Source organism: Callorhinus ursinus, unplaced genomic scaffold (assembly GCF_003265705.2).
Source record: "Callorhinus ursinus isolate GAN/ISIS: 27379988/994484 unplaced genomic scaffold, GSC_fseal_2.0 scaffold68, whole genome shotgun sequence".
In the NCBI taxonomy this organism is placed as follows: domain Eukaryota; kingdom Metazoa; phylum Chordata; class Mammalia; order Carnivora; family Otariidae; genus Callorhinus; species Callorhinus ursinus.
Genome location: NW_027397130.1, coordinates 1,935,378 through 1,959,066, shown reverse-complemented (window position 1 = coordinate 1,959,066; position 23,689 = coordinate 1,935,378). Strand labels below are relative to the sequence as shown.

Sequence of the window (23,689 nt, the reverse complement as noted above, 5' to 3'; positions counted from 1 at the left end):
ATTTTTAAACTGCAGGTCATGGTTTATTAGTGGCTATGAAATCAGTTTGGTGGGCCACAATCTCCATTAAAAAAGAGAAAAAGATAGAAAATACCCTTGTTTTCCCGGTAGCACGAATGTTCTTTACTAATATTGTTTGAATGTGTATATTCACCTATGGTTGTATGTGTGTATACTAGGTCACCGTGCAAAATGCATTTCTTTTACTGGGAGTGGTTTCACAAGTCTGACAGCCTCTACTGTTTACTGGGGACCTGGGCACCCAGATCCTTAACTGTCCAACTCTGGGTCGTCCTCAGGGCTGCTGAGGTCACCCTTTCTGTTTGCAGTCCCAATCCCTGTTCCGCCATTCCCTGACGTCCCGCTAGGCTTTCCTGTGACCTGCCCCGTTGCTAGACAAGCTGCTGATACACGTATCTCAATTTCCTCCTCCCATTCAGAAACGGATTTTGACAATTCATTGCCGTTTTACTGTAAATTAAAAGCCTATTCCCCCTGTTGACCACACGGTTTGCCCTTCAAAACCACAGGAGGACAGATTAGCCATAAGCAAGTCCCCCTTCGTGGTGGAATGAATGAAATCTTTGAGAAATGTCACTCTTCGTCTCTGATAATGCCTCTGCCCTAAAGTCCACTTGGCGGGATAGTTTGTGTAGCTGTCTTTCGGTTAGTGTTTGCAAGAATGTACGTCTTTCATCCTTAATATATTTAAGCAGGTATTCTAATATGTATGTTTCTGAATATTGTATTTAACGTGTATCTCTTTTTAGCAGGACATAGCTGACTTTTTGTTTTAGATTTAGACTGAAAATTGCTGACTTTAATTGAAGTCATCTAGTCTTTTCTATAGTTAATGTAATAATTGGCATACTTGAGTTGAAATCTGTTCGCTTTCTTGTTTTCCCCCATTTCTTTTTTTCCATCTTGCTTTCTCCTCCTCCACTCCCCTCTTTTGAGTTGATTTAGCAATTTTACTCCTTTCTCCCCCTCTGTCAGCTTGTCAGCTCTCTGTTCTTTTCCTGCACATGAATGGCTACTCCAGAGCAGTGGCCGACTTGTGTTTTCTGTTATGGGCCAGATGGTACACGTGTCAGACTTTGCAAGCCACATAAATTCTCTGTCATGTATTCTTAGCATCAGCTTTAAAATCGTAAAGACCATTATTACCTCATGGGCCAGACCAAAAAACAAACAAAAAACACAGGCCGCTGGTTGGATTTGGCCCTCAGACCATAGTCTTGGCGACCCCCCGGCTTATTAAACTCAAATCTAAATTAGTACTTTTACGACTTCCCAGGTGATATGAGGACCTGAGTACAAACGCCATTTACTCATTTCCTGACTTGTGTGCAATTACTGTCACATATTTTCATTCTCCATATGTTATCTGCATAAATGCTACTAATATTCTGTAGTTAATACTCCCTGATGTTTACACCTTCCGTTGCCCTCCGCTCTTTCCTGCGTCTCAACCTGAGAGCATTTCTCTTTACCTAAAGAACTCCCTTTAGTGCAGGTTTTCCAGTGAAAAATTCTGTTTTTATTGTTTGAAAATGCCATAATTTCCCCCCTTCATTTGATTTTTCATTTTAAAATCATCATTGTTGAACTACAGCTTATATTGCGTACAGTTTGATGAGTTTTGGCAGATTTACACGCCCATAGAGCCACCTTCACTCAAAACATATCCCGGAATTTCTCTTGTACCTCGTCCCGATTAATCCTCCACCCTAGCTCCCAAGCCCAGGCAACCACTGATCTGCTTTTCCTGATCATACTTTAGATTTGTCTTTTCTAGAGCTACATATGAATAGAAAATTATAATGGATTCTTTTGTGTCTAGCTCTTCCTTCTCAGTACAGTGCCTTTGAGAATTTCCCATGCTCAGTGTATGGGTCATTCGCTCCCTTTAAGGGTAAGCAGCACTGCATTGTATGTGTCACAGCCCTTCTATCCATCCACCTGTTGTTGATGGACAGCCGACCTGCTACAGATATTCATGTACTAGTCCTTGTGTGTAAATAGGTATTCGTTTCCCCAGGATAGATACGTAGGGGTGGAATGGCCGGGTCTTCTGGCAGGTGTGCATTAAACTTTATCAGAAATTTCTCAGCTGTTTTCCACAGTGATCTGCCAGTTTACATTCTTGCCAGTAACGCGTGAGTGTGCCAGGTGCTCAACATTCGCATCAACACTGGTATTCCTAGTGGATGTGTAGTGCTGTATCCTGTTTTTGTTTTTGTTTTTTAAGATTTTATTTATTTGAGAGACAGCACGAGCAAGGGGGAGGGGCAGAGGGAGAGGGAGAAGCAGACTCCCCGCTGAGCAGGGAGCCTGATGTGGGACTCGATCCCAGGACCCTGAGATCATGACCTGAGCTGAAGGCAGACGTTTTACTGACTGAGCCACCCAGGCGCCCCTATCCTGTGGTTTTAATTTACATTTGCCTAATAACTAATATGCTGAGCAGCTTTTCATGTGCTGTTGACCATTAATTTATATTCCTTAATACAATGTATATTCATGTTTCTTGCCAATGTTTTAATTGTGTTGTCTGTCTTCAAGAGCCCTTTATATATGTTGGACAGGTCATTGTCAGCTCTCTGTCTTGATCAGTCTGGCTTGAGTTTTCATTTACACAACAGTATTCTAAGAACAGAAGCATTTCATTTTGATAAAATCTGATTTAATACTTTTTTTCTTTCACATTTTATATACTTTCTGCGTTGCACCTAAGAAGGCTTTGCCTACCCCAGGGTTGTGACAATTTTCTCCTATTTTTTTCTAAGATTATAGTTTTAACTTTTATGTGTAAGTTTATGGTCCATTTCTTTTTTTTTTTTTTAAGATTTTATTTATTTATTTGACAGAGACCCAGTGAAAGAGGGAACACAAGCAGGGGGAGAGGGAGAGGGAGAAGCAGGCTTCCCACTGAGCAGGGAGCCCGACGCAGGGCTCGATCCCAGGTCCCCGGGACCGTGACCTGAGCCAAAGGCAGACGCTTAATGACTGAGCCACCCAGGCGCCCCATGGTCCATTTCAATTTAATTTTTGCACGTGGTGTACGGTGAGAGTCAAGGGTTACTTTTTCCATATGGGTGTCCGGTTGTTCCAGCACCGTTGTGGAAAGATTGTTCTCCCCATTGAAACAGTGCCTTGGACAGAAAGCATTTGACCGTAACTGGGGAGCTCTTTTGCCCTGTGCTGTTACATTGATCTTTATGCCAGTACCACACCATCTTGATTATTGTCGCTTTATTGTAAATCTTTTCCTTTTCTTGGATTTTGGCAGTTTTATTTTGTTGTGTTTCTCTGGGCGTTCTTTGTATTTGTCCTGCTTTATGACTATAGCATTTCTTGAGCCTGAGTGCTATGGACTGAATTGTGATCCCCCAAAATTCCTATGTTGAAACCCTAACTCCCAACATGATAGTATTTGGAGATGGGCCTGTGGGAGATGAAGTCATGATAGGATCAGTGCCCTGTGACAAGAGGAAGGGAAGACACAGCAGCGCTCTCTCCCCACCATATTGAGGACACGGCATGAAGGCCACAGGCCATAAGCCGGGAAAAGGGTCCTCACCAGGACTGCCCATGCTGGCACCCCGATCGTGGACTTCCAGTCTCCAGAGCTGTGTGAGAATGAAATTTGGTTAAGCCAGGCGGTCTGGTATTTTGTTACTGCAGCCCACACAGACCGGGACACTGCGCCTCAACATCTTTCATCAGCTGCAGAAAATTCTCTTTGAAGATTACTTCTGTCCCATTCCCTCTGTTCTCCCCTTTTGGGACTCCAACAGGTTATTTTAGGTCTTTTCATTATATCTACTGTATGTACATCCCAACGTTTCATCTCTTTATGTCTAATTCTGAGTATTTTTTCTGACCCATCTTTCATTCCTCTTTTCAGGGTTGTCTCATCTGCTCTTCTGCCCATGTATCGAGTGACTAATAGGATGTTTACATGTTCCCGAAGTTCTAGAGTTTCCAGGCTTTATGTTATAGTTTCTGGTTCTCTGCCAAGCCTTCCTTTGTCTTTTAATTTCTTGAACATACTAGGTAAACTTATTGTGATGTCCATGTCTGATGTCACCGCTGTACAAATCCTTTGCCCATTTCCTTCCCTTAGCAGTTAGTTTTCTGGGTTTCAAGCATCAACTTAGTTTCCCAGTATGTGCCTGGTTACTTCTGATTGAACACGGCAAACTGAAAGTGGAAAGTGTGCAGGGTTTGGATGCTTTGGGGCTGTGAGGTCTGGGTTACTTCCAGTTCATCCTTGGGGTCCCAGCTCAGCGCTCTACCCCTCTACGGCCCTCAACCCCGGTGTCTGCCCTCCAGCCCCATGGGCACTACACTCGGCTCAATGTCTTGCCCCCCCCCAACCCCCCCCCCCCCGTCCTGCTTTGGGATCCCCAGACGCCTCGGAGAGAGCTAGCCCCAAATGCCAGTTGACGCCCTGGGCTTCCCTCTCTGGTCTTGGGCCCATGATTCCCCGCAGGCTTGCCGGCCTTCCTTTGCCTTCAGGAAGGCTGCTAGCCACACACATGCAGCCTCGCTAGTTCTCAGTGGGGGGACGTGAGTCACCTAACCTGCCGTTGCTACGCAGGGAACTCGTGACACCACCCAAACCTGAAGCGATGACTGGAGCCTCACACCCCAGGGTTTGCAGATGTGATTTGGGGCCTGGCTGACTCAGCTTTTCAGGCAGTGCCACAGGGGCCGTGTGGCCGGCTCTCCAAGTCCATAGGGAGAGCTGCGGCTCTGCAGCCAGGCCTTCTGTGTTTACATAGTCATATGGTCCAGTCCCCAGCCGGGCTTTCTCCCTGCGGCCCATCTCCATCCTTTCCTTCCGCTGGCTCGGACCCCGTCCTGCAGCGCAGGCAAAGGAAAGACTTCCCTTCTGGCTGTGAGACTGCAGACACTCAGACCAGTCCCAGAGATCACGCTCGAAACCGCGGGTTTCATGCACATGAGTCGCTTGAAGCCTGCGAATGGCTAGCACAAACGGCACTTGACAAAGAAATCGGATGATAGTTGAGTGTTGAATTGTACACAATTCTAAGTGAGGTGGGATTGGAAAAGAGTATTGTAGGTATGTAGTTGGATTTGGTTCAGGAGAAGGTCAGCGTGCGGAACATGCTCTCACAAAACGTACTGTCCAGAGCAGTGGTTCCCAGCCTCACTCCGCGGGGCGTTCTGTGTCCACACAGCTGTATTTTTATAACGCTTGCGGTTGTATATGTGTACATTTCGTGGATATGTGTGACTTTGTTTTCCACCCAGCCCTCAGTGATGGAGGAAAGGCTTGCGCACAGGGCACACTGCGGGGGCTCCCCTCCCACAGCCCCTCAGGCCGGGAGCCGCGGCTTGGTGCGTGTGGCCCTTGTCCTGCCAGATATCTAGCCGCAGGGTACCGACCTGGTGTTCAGAACAAAACTGCTCGGTTCATGGCCCCATTTTCTTAGTCGTGGAGCGTTTCTACGCAACAGATCACTTGTAGGAAATGAACCAGCCCGAGGCTCTCTGCACTGTCGTTTTCATGAGACCGTTTCAAGTAGAAATAGAGGTGCGTCCTGCTTTATTTGAACTGAATGTGAGAGGATGTATATTTATAAGGTAATACGGTTTTAAACTCTCTTCCATTTTCAGGAAAACTCGCTGTAGTCTTTCTCTTACTAAAGAAAATGAAAGTTATTTTTCTTCATTATGCAAGTAGCGTGTTTTCAGCATAGATATATTATTAAATACAGGTAAGCAAAGAGAATTTAAATCATTTATAATCTCCACCATACTAAGATTATCACTGTTAGTGCTCTGGTGCATATTTGCCCTTCCAGGCCTTTTTTTCTAAGTGTTTTTGTGGGTATTTTTAACAAAAATGTAGCATCCCTTTACATAGTATTATTTCAGTTCATTCAGAATTACTTGATTTTGTGCATAAAGAGAGAATTGTCACCAGAATGTTTCCAGTGGTTCTTAAATGATAGAATTCGGGGTGATTTGTGTTATCTTCATATCACTTGAGTATTTTTAGTGAGTTTGTATCATTTTCTTGCAAACCATAGTTTTTCACTTAACATTTTATTTACACAGAGCTTGCGATCACTCAGGAGGGATTCATTTCTTCACTCATCAAATATGGATGGAGCACCTGTTATACATTAGCGGCTGGTGCTGAGCATTGGGTGAGCACCGCTCTCCGACGGCTCCTGCCCTGTTGAGGACAGGCTGGGTGGCAGCTTCCGTGTCTGGCGGAGGCATCTGTGGAGTTCTGTGGGAGTCTCAGCAGCAACCCCCAGGCCTGGGGGGCCCCCCGGGATGCTGTCTGCGAGCAGGCCGACTGGAGGACTCTCGGTGCTCCCTAAGCCAGGAGAGCAGGAGGGTGGTCTGCACAGGTTTAGGGGCTCATGGACCATTTGAAAACAGCAAGTTTCACATGGCTGGAATGTGGTATATTTAGTGAAAGAGAAAGCTCAGGAGAAACAAAGTAGCCCGAGAAGGGTAAATACAAGCAAGACACAACATCTCCCCCATGCCCCTGTGCTGGTTTTTTGTGGGATACAGACACTACACACCTGTGGGGGACACAGGTTTGTGGGGGGGGTGGCAGGGGTAGGGGCAGGGAAGGAAGCCGGCTGTGGTGCAGACCAGCCCCACACTGATTGTGGACCACGGGTCACCCTGTGGAAGCACCACGGACTGGGGAGGACCACACCATGGCTAGGAGACCCCATCCTGAAAGCTGCGATGGGCCCTGGGTGCCCGATGCCACCCTCCTCCCTGCCCAGCAGCCAGACCTTCTTGAGGGGTCTGGGCAGGGCAGCTCCATGTCAGCCATACAACCTGTAAGGACCTCAGAGAGCCGCCAGTGTAGGGACATTTTTTAAAGAGGGGGTACCCTGAATCACATTTGTGGGCTATTGGTGTTATGCTTGCTGAGTGCTTAGCATTCTGCCCAACATTGTAAGGTGATCAGTTTGTATCAAGAAAATGTATTATCTAGATTGTGAATCGATGGTGAATTGGTAAAAGGAACAAAGGTGAGTCACTGGTGGAATGCCGAAGAAAGTAAATGAAGATGCAGGGCATCGTTCAGTTCCAACTAAAAAGGGACTCAACCAAGGCTGCCTTGGGCAAGAACGTCTTTACAGACAGTGAAGGTAGAGCTTTGCTTGTAAAGACGGAGCTGGAACCAGCACAAGGAGGGCAGGGTGGCACTCCAGGTGGGACACAGAGCACCCTGAGCAGGTGGAAGCAGGCAGAGTTCTGTCAAGCTGCGAGGTGATGGACCTGCCCAGAGGGATGGGGGAGAAGCGACTGGGAACCAGTTTCCAAGTTTAATGTGTCAAGTTGGGCAGTGATCGGTGGTTTGAAGCCAAGTGGGAACGTTCTGCTTGACTCCACTGCCAGTGCTTTTGCCCTCGCAGAGGCTGTCTTGGGGGGGCATGGGCAGCAGGAGGCCAGGGAGCGGTCAGCCCCACTCACTCAGCCCGCGGAGCTCTGCTTTCCTTTGTTCCGCGTGAGATCTGTGGAAGTAGAGGCAGCTGCTCCATCGTGGAGAACAGTGCAGTAGCGAAGAGAACCCACGGGGTCTTGACCACAGGTGCGCTAAGGGCCGTTACCCCGCAGAGTGTGAACCTGAGCAGACGAGCCTGGGTCCAGAAAGCCACTCGGCAGCGCAAGGCAGATGGAAGCCAGAAACGTGAGCCACCCTAGGCTGGGGGTTGGAGAGCAGATGAGCTGTGTCTCTGAGAGAATTTGTGTGGCCCCTGAAGTCAGAACAGGATGCAGGGAGCGACAGGGGTAGTAATGGTGGCGGGCTGTGAAGACAGGTGAGCAGAGGCTAGGGAAGGAGGCAGACGAACCGACGCCGAGGCCGGGACAGACAGCCCGTGATGACTGGTGGGCTTTCTGGGGTATGGACTTTTATGTTGTCTCGTTTTCCTCTGGACAACGGAAGGACCCTGCAGGTGTTTCGCAGAGACAGCTAGGAGTGGGGGCCGAGAGACTGGGAAGGACAGAATGAGCGAGGAGGTGCCACAGTGCAGGTGGCGTACTCACCCGCTCGGCAGGATGGTGCGGATTTGTGCACCTTCTTAGTCCTTGGGGGCCGTCAGGGCAGCATGAGAACACGGCCTGTACCACCTCCACCAGGTCCAGGGTCTGGGGTGGCCAGGAGACGATGTCCAGGTTGGGGCTGGCCATGTCAGAGGCTGAGGGACACGTGTCTGGTGCGGGGACGATGGTACTGATTGCAGAGCTGGCGGAGGATAGGAAGACAGCTGTCAGGGAGGAAGAACATGGTCCAAGAGGAGGGGCGTAGTCCGACATTCCAGAGCTGGCCTGGTACTTCCAGGCCTCCTCAAAATTGGGGTGTGTATACCGAAGTGCAGTCACCATATACCAGGCCGGGGGCTGGAGTCTGCTGCTGATGACCTGGGTATGCAAACCCCGGAGCATCATTTCTGGCAAGAATCGGAAAGCTGTAAGTGAGCCCAGGTGTTGGGGGACGTGCAGTGGCTGGTGTCAGCAGAGACGCAGGGTTGGAGCGAGGGGCGTGCATTCTTCAGGGATGGAGCTGCTGGCTGCTGTGTCTCCTTCTGAAGTGTGGCCCATCTTATTTCAGTCCCTGTTTTGCACGTGAGGTCCAGTACCATGGTCCCCGCACCAGATACGGGTCCCTCCCGTGACCCGGAGCAGGGAAACCGATGCTAGAAGTTTCCCGGACACAGCACCGCTGGGACTAGAGGCTGGCTTTTCTCATCTCCCAGTTGAGTGATCTGTTCGTAAACTACAGCTTTTATGCTTTTCTCACAAATGTTAGTCCTTGATTAACACTGTGGATTTAAATTTTAAAAGAACCACCTTGATTATTAATGCAACTCTTTGGGGGTTTGAAGGAACTCTGTAATGAAATGCGGTCTTGGGTTTTGACATTCTTTACTACGCTCTGATATGGAAAGGAAAACAGAAATGAAAAGTTTCTGAAGTGATTTAATTCTCAGTGACATGACAAGTGAGGGAAGTTGACTCAGCCCCACTCTGCCATCCCAAGTAGGCACACCCGTCTTCTGCATGGAGAAGATGCTTCTTGGACTCATGGGTGGTTGGGTCAGTTTGAAAAATCCCTAGGTCGGTCTGAGATCCGTCTGCAGGCAGCTTTGCCTCTGGTTTCACGATGAGCTTAGTGAAAAGAGATCGGTGGGATCCAGGTGATGGTAGTGGGAGCCTACTTTTGTACTCATCTGCTGGTGATTGTCAGAAGCTGCAGATTTTTTTTAAATACCTAAATACACATTGACCCTAGTCTGACAAGGATTGGCCTCTGTTCGTCCCAGTGGCTTGGCCGCCCGCCCACCAAGCTCAGTGCTGCTGGGAATGCATCGTTCCTTTACCCAAGGGATCAGACCCCGAGGAATCAGCTTGAGCCACCTCATCTCGATTCAAGACGTACTGGCTCATGTCAGTGATGCACTTGGTCCGGGTTTGGAAATAGACCTTGGTCAGACTCATCCAAGAGCGCAGTCCTGTCACCCACCAGCTGCCCACTCCCCTGGCGTGAGCACCAGGGGCTCGGGGCGGGGAGGCGAGGGAATGGGGGTTTGGCTTGCTCCCTGTTGCTCCGGTGGGGTGCGTGCCGTGCAGCAGGTATGACTGCGTGGGCACATGAGACAGGAAGAGCCTCCCCACGGTCGTATCTCGAGGCTTTGTCTTCTGTCTCCTTTCCTGCACGGCCTGTGTGGTGATGACTATACGGTATTTGTCTTGCTTCCTTACTTAATGTTATGAAGTACACATTTTCCCATATTGTTGAAATATTCATAAGCTACACTCTGCTAGCTTCTAGTAATTTCATGTGGTTGTTTTATAATTTACTTACTCATTTTTCTCATTTTGGTAACATTGCTAGTTTCTGACTTTTCACCCCTGTAAATAAAACACTGCATGTCTTGTGTCCCCATTCCTTGTGTCCAGTTTAGGGTTGATTTCTGGAAGCAGACTTGCTGAGGTGCCCCTCAGAAGTCTGTCCTTTCCAGACAGGTGGTGCTGGCTCCACGCCCAGAGCATTGTCGGGGGGCTGCTGCATCCCTGACTTGTGCTGTCCAGTGGTCGGGTTGGGTTTTTTCTTCTCATGTGCTGACTTGTCGTCCAAAGGGGTGGGGGGGTGAAGGCAAGCAATGCTTCCCTTAGGCCACCTTGCTGGAAGGCCTGTTGTGCAACATGGCCCAGCCTCCGGTGGATGCACCTCTGGGGTTTTAGTCCAGTGAAGATGCTGCACCCAGGATGGCATGTGAGTCCAAAATCTGAAATCTAGTTCTGAATAGGTTTGTTTTTGATGTTGAACAGATTAATGTTTGTGTAGTCAAGAACTTGGCCGGCACAGAGGCAAGGCCTGTACCGTTCCTGACAGGAGCATCATTGTTTGCGGTGGGGGCTGGCCACATGCAGTCATCTCAGGATGGGGGCCCACACCACTAGAGAGGGCAACAGATGACTTCAGCTGGGAGCTTGAGTGTGGTGTCCATCTGCCTCGAGGCAGATCCAGCTCGTGGGCAGCCAGGCGGCCAGCCAGGGCTCCGAGGTGGACACCAAGGCCCCAGCCCCCCACCCTGCCCCCCCCCCGGTTGGCAGAGCACCATGCATGTTGTCACATGTGGATGCTGGGAGGGGACATGAAAGCCCCACCTTTGGTACTTTTCCTGGACTCTGCCCCGTGCATCCCTCTCTGGACTGGCTCAAATGTCTCTCTGTATTTCTCTCTAATAAACCATAACCACAAGTGTAACAGCTTTCACTGAGCTCTGAGAGTCCTTCATCGTTTTGGGAACCCGTGGAAGTTGGTGTCAGAGTTGGGGACATGCCCTCCACCTCGCAGTTTGGTGAACTCTGAATACATTAACAGAGAGAACCCGTGATGCGACATCATAGATCACCGTTTTGTCAAGTGCTTGCTCCTTGCACACTTCAGCTGATGTGTGTCTGCTGGTCCTAGACAGCAGGGCCCCAGCCTCAGAATGCAGCCCTTCAGGTGCGCCGCACTCTGTCCCCGAACAACCCCGTGGGGAGGGCAGGCGGTGCCTTCAGTAAGAGCGAAAGGTGCAGTGTTAACTGCTGAATGTTGCTGCTGGTGAGCTTGTGAATAATCTTATTTAAAAAGGTTTCGGTGCATGTGTTCCTTCCCAGATGCAGGACCCAAGCCATGAGCTAATCTGTCTGGGCTCCATGCCCACCCTCTGGCCCTCACAAAGCCCCCTCCTCCCCATCATCCCCTAGGGCCATGTTCCTTCTGGGGCAGCGACCCAGGTGTCTGCACTGGGACTTGTGGGCTAAGAAGGAGGATGCCGGCCAAATGTCTTCCAGCACTGTTTGGTTGGATTTCATCAATATTTTCTCTCAGGAGGTGTGCCCCGCGCTCGCCTTGCTGCAGCTTGTTGAGGGGTGGGGTGTTTGCTGGTCTGTGCTTTGCTGCCCACAGATCCTTGCCTTCCTACTCTAGGACCGAGGGCAGTCCACCTGGCCACCTGGCATGTGCTCTCCTTTTGCAAGAGCGTGGGGTGGAGAAAGGAACAGCCCTGCAGGATGAGAAAGGGAGACAGTCCTGCTGTCCTTGTGCCAAGTGTTTGCCTGGAGACCTTGACTTCTCTTAAGTTGTGGGAATCCTTAGAGATGCCCAACACACAGAGCCAGTAAAAACTGCTACTGGGGCCCTTGGGTGGCTCAGCCAGCTGAGTGTCCGACTCTTGGTTTCAGCTCAGGTCATGATCTCAGGGTCCTGGGATCGAGCCCCATGTCTGCTTGAGATTCTTTCTCTCTCTCTTCCCCACCCCCCGCCCCTCCCCTCTCTCTAAAATAAATAAAATCTAATTTAAAAAAAACATTCTCTCTCTCTGCCCCCGCTCACACTCTCTCCCTAAATAAACCCTACTTTCTAAGTCAGCCATGCCAGGGCCAGAGCTTAACTGTGTTTGCAACAGTCTTTCAGTTTAAACAAACTGGAGTCTTCCTGTTGACATACAATTTTTTTTTTTATTTGGGAAATTTTTTTCAAGACTTCGGATTATTTGAACAATAATGCTGTTTTCAAATATTTTGGTGATCCCTCTTCTTTTTGTGTGTGTCCTATCACTAAGCCTACCTGAGGAAATAAGTATTTTTTTTATTCCTGAAGGAAAAGGCATTTAGTGGAAGGAAGGAGCACATGTGTCGCCATCATATGAGGAAGCTCGCGCCGCTCAGCGGTGCCTGTTACGGAGGCAGGCCGCTTGAGCCTCATTCGTGCAAAGACGGTGCCATGAAATGGGCTACTATGCTGGAAATTATTAATCTGTTAACTCTTGTAAAGAGCAGGAATCACACTTTAGTCTCTGAGCCAAATTCCTGTGAACATTTTCCTTTTGGGAGAAGAAAACAAGCGTTTCCTGTCAGATCTAATTGAATGTGTTACACGCAGGGCCGAGGCCCTGCACGGCCAGCGCGAGCACACCTCCGGGCTCTGCCTGACCCGGCCGCCCTCTGGTGTGGACTCGGCCCGCTCCCTCACCTCCTCCAGTGCGGCCCGTGCTGCAGTGTCACCTTCTCAGCGAGAGGCCGTCTCACCCCCGCCCGTCGCCCGCACCCTGGTCCCCGCCCCTCCTGCCGCGCTCTGTGGGCTTTGTCTCTGTGCCCTTACGGCTGCGCTTGGTTACTGGCTTCTTGTGCGCCCTCCCCGGCCGACTGTGAGCCCCACGCACTACACCCCGGCCCTAGAACAGCACCTGGCCCTAGAGTAGGTGCTCAGAGATTTGATGAGTGAACGGAAGGTAAGTTGACCTCAGAGGACGAGCTCTCCTTCCACAGCAGTCCAGTTGAAAGTGCACTTCTGCAGCCTGGAGCCACGGGGCCAGGCGGGGTGTGGAATGGAAGAATGGCCCGGGTTCCTCTGTAGCAGGTGCTAGGGGCTGCCCTTTGGGCCCTTCCACAGCCCATCTCTTGTACGCAAAATCCACAAGAGTGGTGTGTGAAGCCACAGGGTCTGTTCCATACACTGGGGGCACCCGAGGGGAGGGAGGTGAGGATGGAGAATGCGCTCTAAGAGGCGATGCTGTTCTCCCGGCGGCAGGCCTCCCCTGCCTCCGCTCCGAGCTTTTTGTCTCCCCTGCCTCTTTTCTTTCCACCGTCTGCTCTCTCCACCCGTGTACAGTAGCCGGGACTCTCTGGAGAGTCACTAATGAAGGCACACCGTGTCTCCTAGGATTCCCGGCCGGCTGAATGACCGGAGGACCCCTCTGGGAGAACTGAATTGGATCTTCACGGCAATCACAGACACCATCGCGTGGAATGTGCTCCCTCGGGGTGAGGCTGCCCGGGCCGGGCAGGGGCAAGGGAGGGCTGCTGCCTTGCAGTTGGGAGATGCTGGCCCTTGGAATGAGGGAGGCGAAACGGAAGCAGGGAGCTTTTGTCGGTGAGGAAAGCTGAGGGGGCAGGAGGAGGAGGCAAGGGCCTCCGGAGGTTTCCGTGAGTCACCACGGGTCAGGCACCACGAACAGTGTGGACACGAAGCCCCACCTGAGCTTTCACTCCGACATTAGTGTATTCTTTTCTAGGTGGACTCAGGACTCACTTTTCTTCATAAAAATTGGCACAACGATCCAGATTTTTTTTAAACCAGATTTTTTCTTAAAACCAGCTATTATAAGACTTGTATTTTTTTCATTAATGACTGGCTGGGGTTTGGTGTTTGTACTTAATGCATGTGAATGTGTGTCTATTGCCAATGGGAAAAGTGCCTATTAGGCCAACCTGCTTGTAAAAAATTCTGATGGAGGTAAATTTGTGTATTTGGCTTTAAACGCTAGACATGAGTCACTGAAGATACCTTTTTCTGTTTTATCTGCCCTCAGATCTCTTCCAAAAGCTCTTCAGACAGGACCTCTTGGTGGCTAGTCTGTTTCGAAATTTTCTCCTGGCAGAAAGGATCATGAGGTCCTATAACTGCACCCCCGTCAGCAGCCCACGCCTGCCCCCCACTTACATGCACGCAATGTGGTAAGTGTCGCGGCCGGGCCGTACCCGACAGTATAACATTCTCTGAATGGCTTGGTTTCTGTCCATCTCTATGGTAGGACAAGTTTAATGGAATTACGTGAAGCAAAATAGGAAGACTTGCCACCAACTTGGAGACCCAAGTGGTGTTAAGAAGTAGGTAACGTCCTCCCTAAAGCTTTCTGCAAATGGGAAACGTGTCTCCTTCGGGGCACAGGTGCCTTGGAGGGTCTTTGAAGATGGAGCAGGACCAGCACGCCCAGATGTAACCGATCCTGTAACTCGGGGCAGGAGAGGCTCATACGTGAGCTTCTAACCCTGCAGGGACCAGTACTGAGAGGAGAAACTGCCTTTGGGGTTATGAAGAATGTCACATTTCTCCACCTGATTAAGACTGTTGGATCCGTGACCAACTGTGCTTATGTCACAGAAGCACACACACGTGCACCCACCGCACACACACGTGCACCCACGCGCACACACGTGCACACACCGCACACGGGTGAGGTCTTCATGACCATTGATCATAGTTCCCCCCAAATGGGACTGTTGCTGCTTATGCTACTAGTAAGAGTAGTAACAAGGGTACTACTGTGAATTGTCTTTAATTCATATATTGTATCGGAAGGCATTGGTTTCTTCCTGTTTCCTTGTTTTTGTACCACAAGCAGTTTGGGGCAGTACGAAAACGGGGTGATAGCGGAGGAGAAGTGAGTCTGAGTTGTGTCCGTCCGTGGGAGAAACCCTAATGCAGATATTTAACAACAGCAGATCACTCATGGTGTATTTTCATGGCCAGGCTTATTTCCGCTGGTGATTTTTTTTTTTTTTTAATATGTGCATGACCGCTTTCCCCCGACACTGAAAACCCAGAGAACTAAGGACAGGTTTGTGGACTCACTGCCCTCCGCCACTGAAGGGAAATCAGGAAGGAATATTCTTCTCTGTGAGGTAAATTGGGGCGTGCTGTGCTGGGCCGAGTAGCGGACTATACACAGAGAGTTGGAACATGCATCATCCACACCCACTTCCAGAGTTTACAGAGTAAAGCAGCGCGGCCGTTGGAGGCACAGGCCAGGGCAGAATCACTGTGCGGGAAGGAGGTCGCGTGCGCACAGCATGGCGGAGCGCGGTTCTGCCCCCGCTGCTCCACGGGCCGGAGTTGGGAGGGTGTTTGAAGCACTTCCTGCTACGTAGAGTGAATCATTAGAGTAAAGACTGATGTTTCTGGAGGATTGGGTCCTCAGAACAGCCTTCTGTCTTAGGAAAAGTGATGTCTTAAATCCTGCCTCTTTCTTCTGAACCAGGTTTTTATAAAACATTTATTATTAAAAGGGAAGAAAAGGGGGAAAAAACCACATGGGGTCAGTGCCACGTGTGGTCTTGGGAGGGAAACTGGGGAAGCTATAGGAAACGGGCACCACACCAGCTGCTCAGTGACACACCCTCCAGGCCGCAGGGCCCCACAGACCGAGCGGGTTCCTCGCGAGATGGAGACGTGAGTGGGCGCAAGGCACCGACTGTCAGAGGGAAGTGGCCTGCGTCCTCCCGTCCCCTTCTACCTGAGCCCCAGCACGGCTCCCCCGAGAGTGTGTTCCTGTTAGCGCACGCTTCTCTGGCTGTAGAAACACCTCCTGTAGGATAAGCTCAGTGGCATGGAGTAAAAACCCCGTCATACTAGAGAAGATGGCAAAGACCAGGACCAGAGCAGCGAGCAGACAACACAGACGGGGCCGGAGTGGGGGCAGCCGGGGAAGGAGGCAGGTGCCAGCCTCCACTCATCTTCCCCGACGCCTTTCCCCAGGATTGGCCTCTTAGCATGTTTCTGAACTCGGAAGCTTGTGTAAGAACTGCTTAAGGTCCAGAATTTAGATGTGACAGCAGCATCTCGTGATCCCGCCATCACTGTTAAGGATACCTTTTTTTGCTGGCACCAGAGGCTGGGAATATGGCCCTTTCTCCTGCGAAGTTGGCTCCTGTGAATCTCATAAAGCATGTGTATTTATGTGTTGTGCACAGAAATGTGAAGGATACCGCGATCCGCAGAGGCCCGGGTGAAGGTGGGGAGAGCCTCGCAGTATTCTGAGGCAGGTGGAATGGCTAGCAGCCATCTATGGACACCCGCCTGTCCTCCTCTCCCGGTCTGGCCTCCCTGAGCACTTCAGGCCCCTGTGCGGCTAGAACGTACCCTGAAGCCTGGGGTCCCGAAGCTCACTCAGCCTTCACGGTCCCCCATCGTGCAGCGCGCCGTCTCGTCTACTGCCCTCCCGCTCCCTGTCAGGTGGATTCCAGCTGTGGCAGGTGGGACTCGTACCAGAGCTGGCGCTTGGCACCAGGTGCTGTTGGGGAGTGCTCCCAGACCAGACCTGGCACGGGAGGCAGCAGGGTTGGGTGGAGAGCAAAGTCAACCAGCCTCACGGTCTTGGCAGCCCCGCTGAGCCGACCCTTGACCCTGTGATACTCTGAGGGTGGGGTGACCCTTAAGAACAGTTCTCGTCATCCTGAGAGGGCCAGGCCACTGTGCTGGGCTCCTGCTATCGTATGGGTCCTTTCTGAGAGGTGGAAGCGTGAAGTGGAAGTGGGTCTCCTCGAGGCCTCCAGCTTCCTGTCTCCTGTCCAGCCTGTTTCCTTAAAGCACATATTCTTTCCTCATCCAGAAAAATGAGCCTCTTTCCAGTTGGTTCTATGGCGCTTGTCACTACAACCTACGAGGTCTGTCACGGGGACCGCAGGACAGTCCAGCTCCCACCAGCTACTGGGAGTGATTTTTGTTCACGTGAGCATGTCCTTAGAAGCCAGATGGGGACAGTGCCATCGCAGTGCTCCCAAGCTGAGGACAGACGCCGCCCTGCCGCCTTGTGATGGTCCCATGGAAGGAGTCCCTCCAGCGGGAAAAGTGGGAGGGGACGGAGATACACCTCCTCTCCTGCCCTCCCTCCTCCTTACTCTCCAGCCTGTTTTGCTGTGCATTATGCTCGTTCTATAACGTAGCTCAATAGACATTTTTGGAGGAAAGATTTAAGGTAAAAGCAAGCCAGGGAGAAGCGTAAGCACTCCTTGGTGGCTGCCGACGGTGGGCCTGGCTGTCTCCAGCAGCTCTGGGCCCCAGTATGGAGGACCCTGTGGACTGGCTGCGGCTGGTGGGTTTGGTTTTCCCTTCATGGCCAAGGGAACTTAGGTGCTTTGGATTTTTTTTTTTTCTCTTTGAACCTGAGCCTTAAGTATATATCTTATGTGCCATTCTGGTGTTTCACGTGAAAGGAAGAAGCCATTTTGTCAGCTTTCCACCTGGTGGGAAGGGACAGGTGAGGCATCCGTGGCTCCCACTGAACTCGGGCTTAGCACAGGAAGGGTGACTGAACGCCAGAGCCCCTGTGCCAAAATGAAAGGGAACACAGAAACCAGTCGACAAACTAAATGCATGTTATGAGAAAGCCTGCTGGCTGTTTCTCCGATGGATGCATTCTTCTATTTAGAAATAGAAATCCTGCAGTCTGAAGAAGAGTCACGGAGTATATTCATTACCTGTTGCTGAACAGCCACATTCCTGCCCGCTCTGTGGCTTAAAGCACACATGGTTATGATGTTTCTGTGGGGCGGGGGGCTGGTCTGCTGGGGGTCTCACCAGGCTGCAAGGACCCACAGTCCCTGCCACATGGGGTCCCCTGTGTGCCTCGAGCCTCCTCAACCAGCAAGGGCACGGCAGTCTTACACGCTGTGGCGTGGCATTGGGAATAGCATCCCCTTTGCTGAATTCTGTTGGAAGTCAGTCCCAGGTCCGTCCGAGGGGCGCCCAGGAGGTAGCCATCCTGGCGGCCACCGTCAGAGTCTGCAGCATGAGCAGCATCTTACTGCAGGCAGACAGCTGGAGAGTCAGTGGGAATTGTGCACAGAAGGCAGGGTGTGGGCGAGTGACAAGATGGTGTGCCATGGTCTTTACTGAGGCAGAGACACAGACAAGTCACAGCAGAAGATCAAAAGGTGCTGAGTATAAAAATAATCACACCAGCGACGTCCTATGGGTCGTATGTTGTAAATGCTTTCCGTGTACTAAATCATGCCCCTCGTGACAGACATGTTATTGCCAACAGCCCCATTTTGCAGGTGAGCACATGAGACACAGGGAGGTGAGCAAGTAGCCACACGGCGGGGCCTGGCCACGAATGACAGGCAGTGCAGGCCCAGATGGCTGTGCGTGGACTCATCGGTACATATGTGTACATGCATGCAGGCTTCTAGATGTGTGGCAGAGGACATGGGTAGACACCGGGTAGTCACAGTATCTCCATCATCTGTCAGGAAGCTGTCGTGGTGGAGGAGTGGCCCTGTGCCCTGCTGGGTGAGGCAGGCCGGCTGGATTCCACCAGAAGGGCCTTGCTGCCCAAATCCCTTCTGCAGTTCATGTTCAGCTCAGTCCCCTCCCATGCCAGCGTTCAGCCAGCCTCACCTGCGGGGACAGAGCTCTGGGCCTCTTCCTTCAGCTGGACATTGGAAGTGGCCCGGCATCAGCAACCATTCTGGAGTCTGATTTGTCTTTGCCATGTCCTACCCATGAATGCCTGGGAGCCACCTGACCCTGCACCTCTGCCCCCGGTCGTGGCCTTCCTGGCCTCAGGCTCCCTGGGCCCTGCCCCTGCCTGTGCCGTCCACTTTGCATCTTCCTGTCCCAGCTCAGGAGGGTGATTCGGCAGGTGCTGAGGAAGAACCGAGGAACATGAGACATTTTGAAAGATTTGACAAAGCCATTTGTCAGAATTTTAGCTGTAAAAGGGAGAAATGGGACTAACCCTGGTACCTAACAGAGCAGGTGTGTTTAATAAGGTACATGTACTTGAAAGAGCGTAAGCAATCTTAAAATTATGTTTGTGGAAAATTATTTACTACTAGGCAAAATGTGTTTGGGTAACAAGAGCAGATCCCAAACTGTAGCAACAACAGAATCCCATCCCTGTTACAATATACATCATGCACAGAGAAAAAGGTGGAACAGAGCGGCAACCCGGGGCAGGGTAAGTGGTGGGGTGCCTAGGCCTTGGAGCAGAGGGCGGGCTCTCCATTTTAAAGGTTGGCAGATAATTGCTTTTGTAATTTAAAGGCTGCATGTAGATTTCTTTTAGGCTTTTGAGACACCAAAAGCTATTTTTTAACAGTTGAGTCATTATGATTAAGTCATTTGTCAAAATACAAAACTGGAGATAGAAGAAATTGTTGAGTACTTCTTTGCACAAAGCACGTGTGACTAGTAGAATCCCTTAGGGTTTGGTGCTGGGACTTGGTCTCACTTGATATGTTTCAAATGTTGTGACAAGAGCTGATTAAAATTCCAAGATGGAAATCATTCACACACATTAGACTCAGTCCCGAGTTTGTACGGCAAATAGGATTTTCCTTGAAACAGCCCATTGTGGGGATAGCTTGCACCCCTGCCAAGCACAGGGCATTAGGTGGGCCTCGTAAAGGTTATAAAAAGCCATTCTAGAAAAGTATGAAATAATGCCCCAATGTCTATTGACTGTCAGGTCCTGGGGACCCAGCCTGGGAAAGACCAGCACAGCCTTCATCATCATGGAGCTTGAATGCAGCTGAGGAGCACTCGTAAAGAAAAGCCTTTCTGTGGAGGGATGGGCCCTGGTCAGAAGGAGGCTGGGGGCTCCTTGGCCCTCTGCCCTCAGCAGAACCCGAGAGGCTCCTGGTACCAGATCAAGACAGCCCGCTGGGCAGCTTCCCCACAAAGCTTCCAGTCCACTCGCACCAGCCCTGCCTGGGAGCTCTGAGTTCTGACTCGCCTCCCCATACCTGTAGATGTCCTGGCCTGGTCGAGCAGCCCATGTCCAGTGCGAGTGTGAGTGTCCTGTCTGAGCCCGAGGAGATGGAGGTGGGCAAAGCCCCACGGCGCACTGGGTTTAGATGTGGAGACACCCAAACATCAAAAATGAGGTCTTGCCCCAAAGGGGATTGCAGCCTAGAGAAGGGGGTTGTTACACAGTGCGTGCACTGCAAGGAAGAGTGCCCACAGCTCACAGAACCAGGAGGACATGCAGATGATGTAAGGCTGGGCCACATCCTGCAGGCGAGAGGAGGGGTGTGGTTGGGAGAGCTGAGAAGTGGAACCCCCCTGGAGCAGGGGGCAGGGGTATGGCTGTGGCCAGAGCTGCAGAGAATGAGCCTTGTGTGCTTGTGGCGAGTGGGGCGGGCCAGGAGCCAGGACCCCAGCCGGTGATGCGGAAGGAACGGCGTCAGAAGCAGCTGGGATTGAGCAGCATGTTGTGCTGGGGTCCTGGCCGTGGCGGTGTGGCTTGATGTGAGGAACCAGATTTTGGAGTGTTTTATCTGCTGAGTTGGACAGGGCTTGGTGACCGATTACATCCAGGGTATGAAGGACAGTCTGGACAGTGGGACTTCTCCAGGGCTCTGCCTGGAAAGTGCTGCCCGTGACCAACCCCGAGAGCAGGCCCACGGGCGGCGGGAGGTGCTAGTGCGAGCTCTGCCGTGAGCCTGCCGGGCGTGCATCCAGCAGACCCCGGAAGTGCGAAGGTTCAGGGCAGTTCACGTGCAGGTGACAGTGTGAATGGTTGCCGTTTGTTGAGCACCGACTAAGCGCCAGGCCTTTTACTGGGTGCTTAGCGTGCATTATCATACTGATCCTCGACAGTCTGGCGACAAACCTTTTCTCAGCTTAGTGCACGAGGGAACAGGCTCGGAAGGCAGGTGTGGCGTGTCCGGAGCCACTGTCCCTTCCTGGCCAAGGGGGACGACTTGGCATCTCCAAAGCGGGGGGCTCCTCCGTGAGGGCGTGTGGTGGGACAGGAAGCCGCAGCATGGGTGGTGCTGGACAGGCCAGAGGGGACTGTGGGTGAGTGACCCGTCGGGCCGTGTCGAGAGAGGGGACGTGGCCTGCCCAGGTTCACGTCCATCCCCTGCACAGGGCCCCTCCGGTCGTAAGGGCCCTGGTGTGCCATCTGCCACCTGTGGGAGGAGACCCCCGTCAGGGGCGTGGACCATAGAAGGATGGCTTTGCAGGAAATCTGCAGTGGGGCGCAGAGTGGCCCGACACCCGAGAGTGCATTCTCTGTTGGGGCAGAATTTGGGGGCAGTGAGCCTTGAAGGGCTTCAGGCAGCAGGAGTGTCCTTGTGCCCGGTCTACTCTGGTGGCCAACCCTGAAGGGTGTCTGTCGGTCCTGTGGGACAGCAATGAGGGGCGGGAGGGCCATTGGTCGCACCGGGTGCTGACGGCAGGCCTGCATCGTTGGTACTCAGCCCCAGTGCCGCTCCTGATGGCAGTTTGAGCCCACAGTAACTTTTTAAAGAGTAGCCATAAATTCATATTTTCACTTACAACTTCCTTATTTTAAAATGTAGATAGCCAGGGGCGCCTGGGTGGTTCTGTTGGTTAAACATCTAACTCTTGATTTCAGCTCAGGTCATGATCTCAGGGTCGTGAGATCGAGCCACGTGGGGGGCTCTGCGCTCAGCGGGGAATGTGCTTGGGATTTTCCCTCCCCCTCCCCTGCCTGCCGCTGCGCACGTGCACATGTGTTCTCTGTCTCTCTCACATAAATAAGTAAATCTAAATACATACATACGTATGTATATATGTTTATAGCCAATACAGTACTTTGAAAAAACTTTTTGAGGACCAGACCAAACCCATGGGGGCCCCATTGCAGCCCACTAGGGACGCTTCAGGAGACCATGACCATGGATTCCCTTGGGGTGAAAGGGGGAATTCAGCACCTTGATGCCCCCTGGGCCCTTGAAGCCTGGTAGCCATGCAGTGGGGAGGCATCCATGGTGGTGCCGCCCGCCCACTTCTTGGCACGACGGCCTGTGCTCTCCTTCCACGAGCCCGTCCTGCTTCACTGTGCGCATCCAAGGGTCCTCTCCAATTGGAATCTTTTTTTGAAAGGCTTGAGATCAAGGCTTCCTGTCCTGATATGCTGAGAAATGCCATGTAAGTAAAACTACAGGGTTCTCTTACAGAAATCAGTGGTGATGAGATTTCCAAGGAGGAGAATCGTGTGCGTACGACACACGTTTCCTCCAGATGGGGTTTTCCTAACGACAGTGCCAGCATGAGTCTGTGGCCAAAGAGTGAACATTAGTCAATCCCATTAAATGTTGAAAATTATACCATTAACCGACTTTGATGAGGAGCTGAATGTGAAATCAGGCTCTAGATTTCAAGAAGGAGATGCTCGTAGGAACATAACGAAGAAGTAATGGCCAGAAATGTCTGGTTGATCAGTTGCCCTCAGTGCCTGGCAGCTTCTCCCAGTGCAGGCCCTCCTGGCTCCCACGTCTGTGCTGAGGCAGCACCGTGGTCCTGGGCTCCTGGATGAGCAGCTGGCCTGCCACGGGACCCACCACGCTGGCGCTCCCTCCCATCACTGCCACCAAAGCACATGGAGACATGGGGGTTTCTGGCCGGGGCAAATTCCTTGAGCACACAGAGAATTCAAGGGGATTCACTGAGTGATAAATAGACCCCAGCACCCCCCACATTAGGAGTGATGCCAGTTTTCAAAATGGTTTTCCCAAGTTCTCTGTCAAAAGTGACCTAAGTCCTAGTCCCCTTGCATTGACTGGCTTTAATGTCCACCTGCGGCTTTCCCATGGGGCCATCTTGGACGAGCCTTGCTCTCCATTCACACCAGGGACAGCTAGAACACCCAAACAGACAGTGTTTGCTTCCCAGGGGAGTGTCCACGGTGACAAAGTCTTGGTCCCATACACACTCGCCCGCACACTAAAAACACCGACGAGCGTAAAGGTGGGAAGAGAACGTGAAAGTCAGGCTTGCATGTTTCCTCTCTTTCCGGGGCTAGGGGGAAGTGTTTGTTTGCACTTGCATTTCCCAGACATGGGATGTCAGCCCTGCTTTGGTTCCGGTTCCTGCGTTTGCTAAGATGGTTTCTAAGTAGATGAGGCACAGCCGTGCTTTCTGGGCTGTCCTGGTGTTCCAGATGAATTTAGCAGGAAGGCTTCAAGTTCAGCCATGCTACCACAGTGTAGATCTAGGGAGTAGGAAACCACCTGAGATGGTGATAATCTTTATTTCTTTATAAAATCAAAGTCAGCAGTCAGAAATATGGGGTATAAATACCGGGTCAGGCAATGATGTGGGGCCTGCAGCCTCACCCCTGCTGATACACTGACTCGGCTACAGTTGGAAGCCTCCTCCCCCTCCCCTGCCGGAGGATAGAGGTAGTGGTTGAAATACAGGTTAGTTGGTAATGCAGAATCCAGTGGCTTTGTGAAGGAGAGTCTTTCACTTTCCATGTAGCCTGAGTGTGAGCTGCCAGGACCCGGGCTTCCGGCTGCCCCGCAGCGGCTAGCCCCATGGGCAGAGCTCGTTTCTGCTGTCGCCTGGTGGCTATTTCCCATGCACCTCAGCCAGGGAGGCTGGGAACGCCCCAGGTGGCAGGTGTCTGGCTCACACTCCTGTCCACACAGGAAGTGAAGGAACAGGCGGTGGGATCAGGTGCAGAGGTGGGAGAACATGAGGCCCAGACACCAAGAAGGTCACGCTCAGCTGTGCTCAGGTTCTGCCGAGGTGACTGGGTGCTCGCTGTTTGCGTGGGCTTACAGCAGAGCTGGTTTGGTGACAAAACACTGAAAACAGTGCCCCTTGCTCCTTCTCCCCCTCCTTGTAAATAGGCCAAAGCTG

The 23,689-nt window shown here is 51.6% G+C and overlaps 1 protein-coding gene across 3 annotated transcripts in view; it reads left to right on the top strand.

Moving 5' to 3' along the window:
* Positions 1-23,689, top strand: part of RPTOR (regulatory associated protein of MTOR complex 1) — a 341,577-nt gene that overhangs the window by 211,513 nt on the left and 106,375 nt on the right. For all 3 annotated transcript variants that reach the window (XM_025859594.2, XM_073885974.1, XM_025859593.2), the window contains exons 8-9: positions 13,232-13,332; positions 13,881-14,025. In XM_025859594.2, the coding sequence (XP_025715379.1) occupies positions 13,232-13,332; positions 13,881-14,025 (246 nt within the window). The remainder of the gene's footprint in view (positions 1-13,231; positions 13,333-13,880; positions 14,026-23,689) is intronic.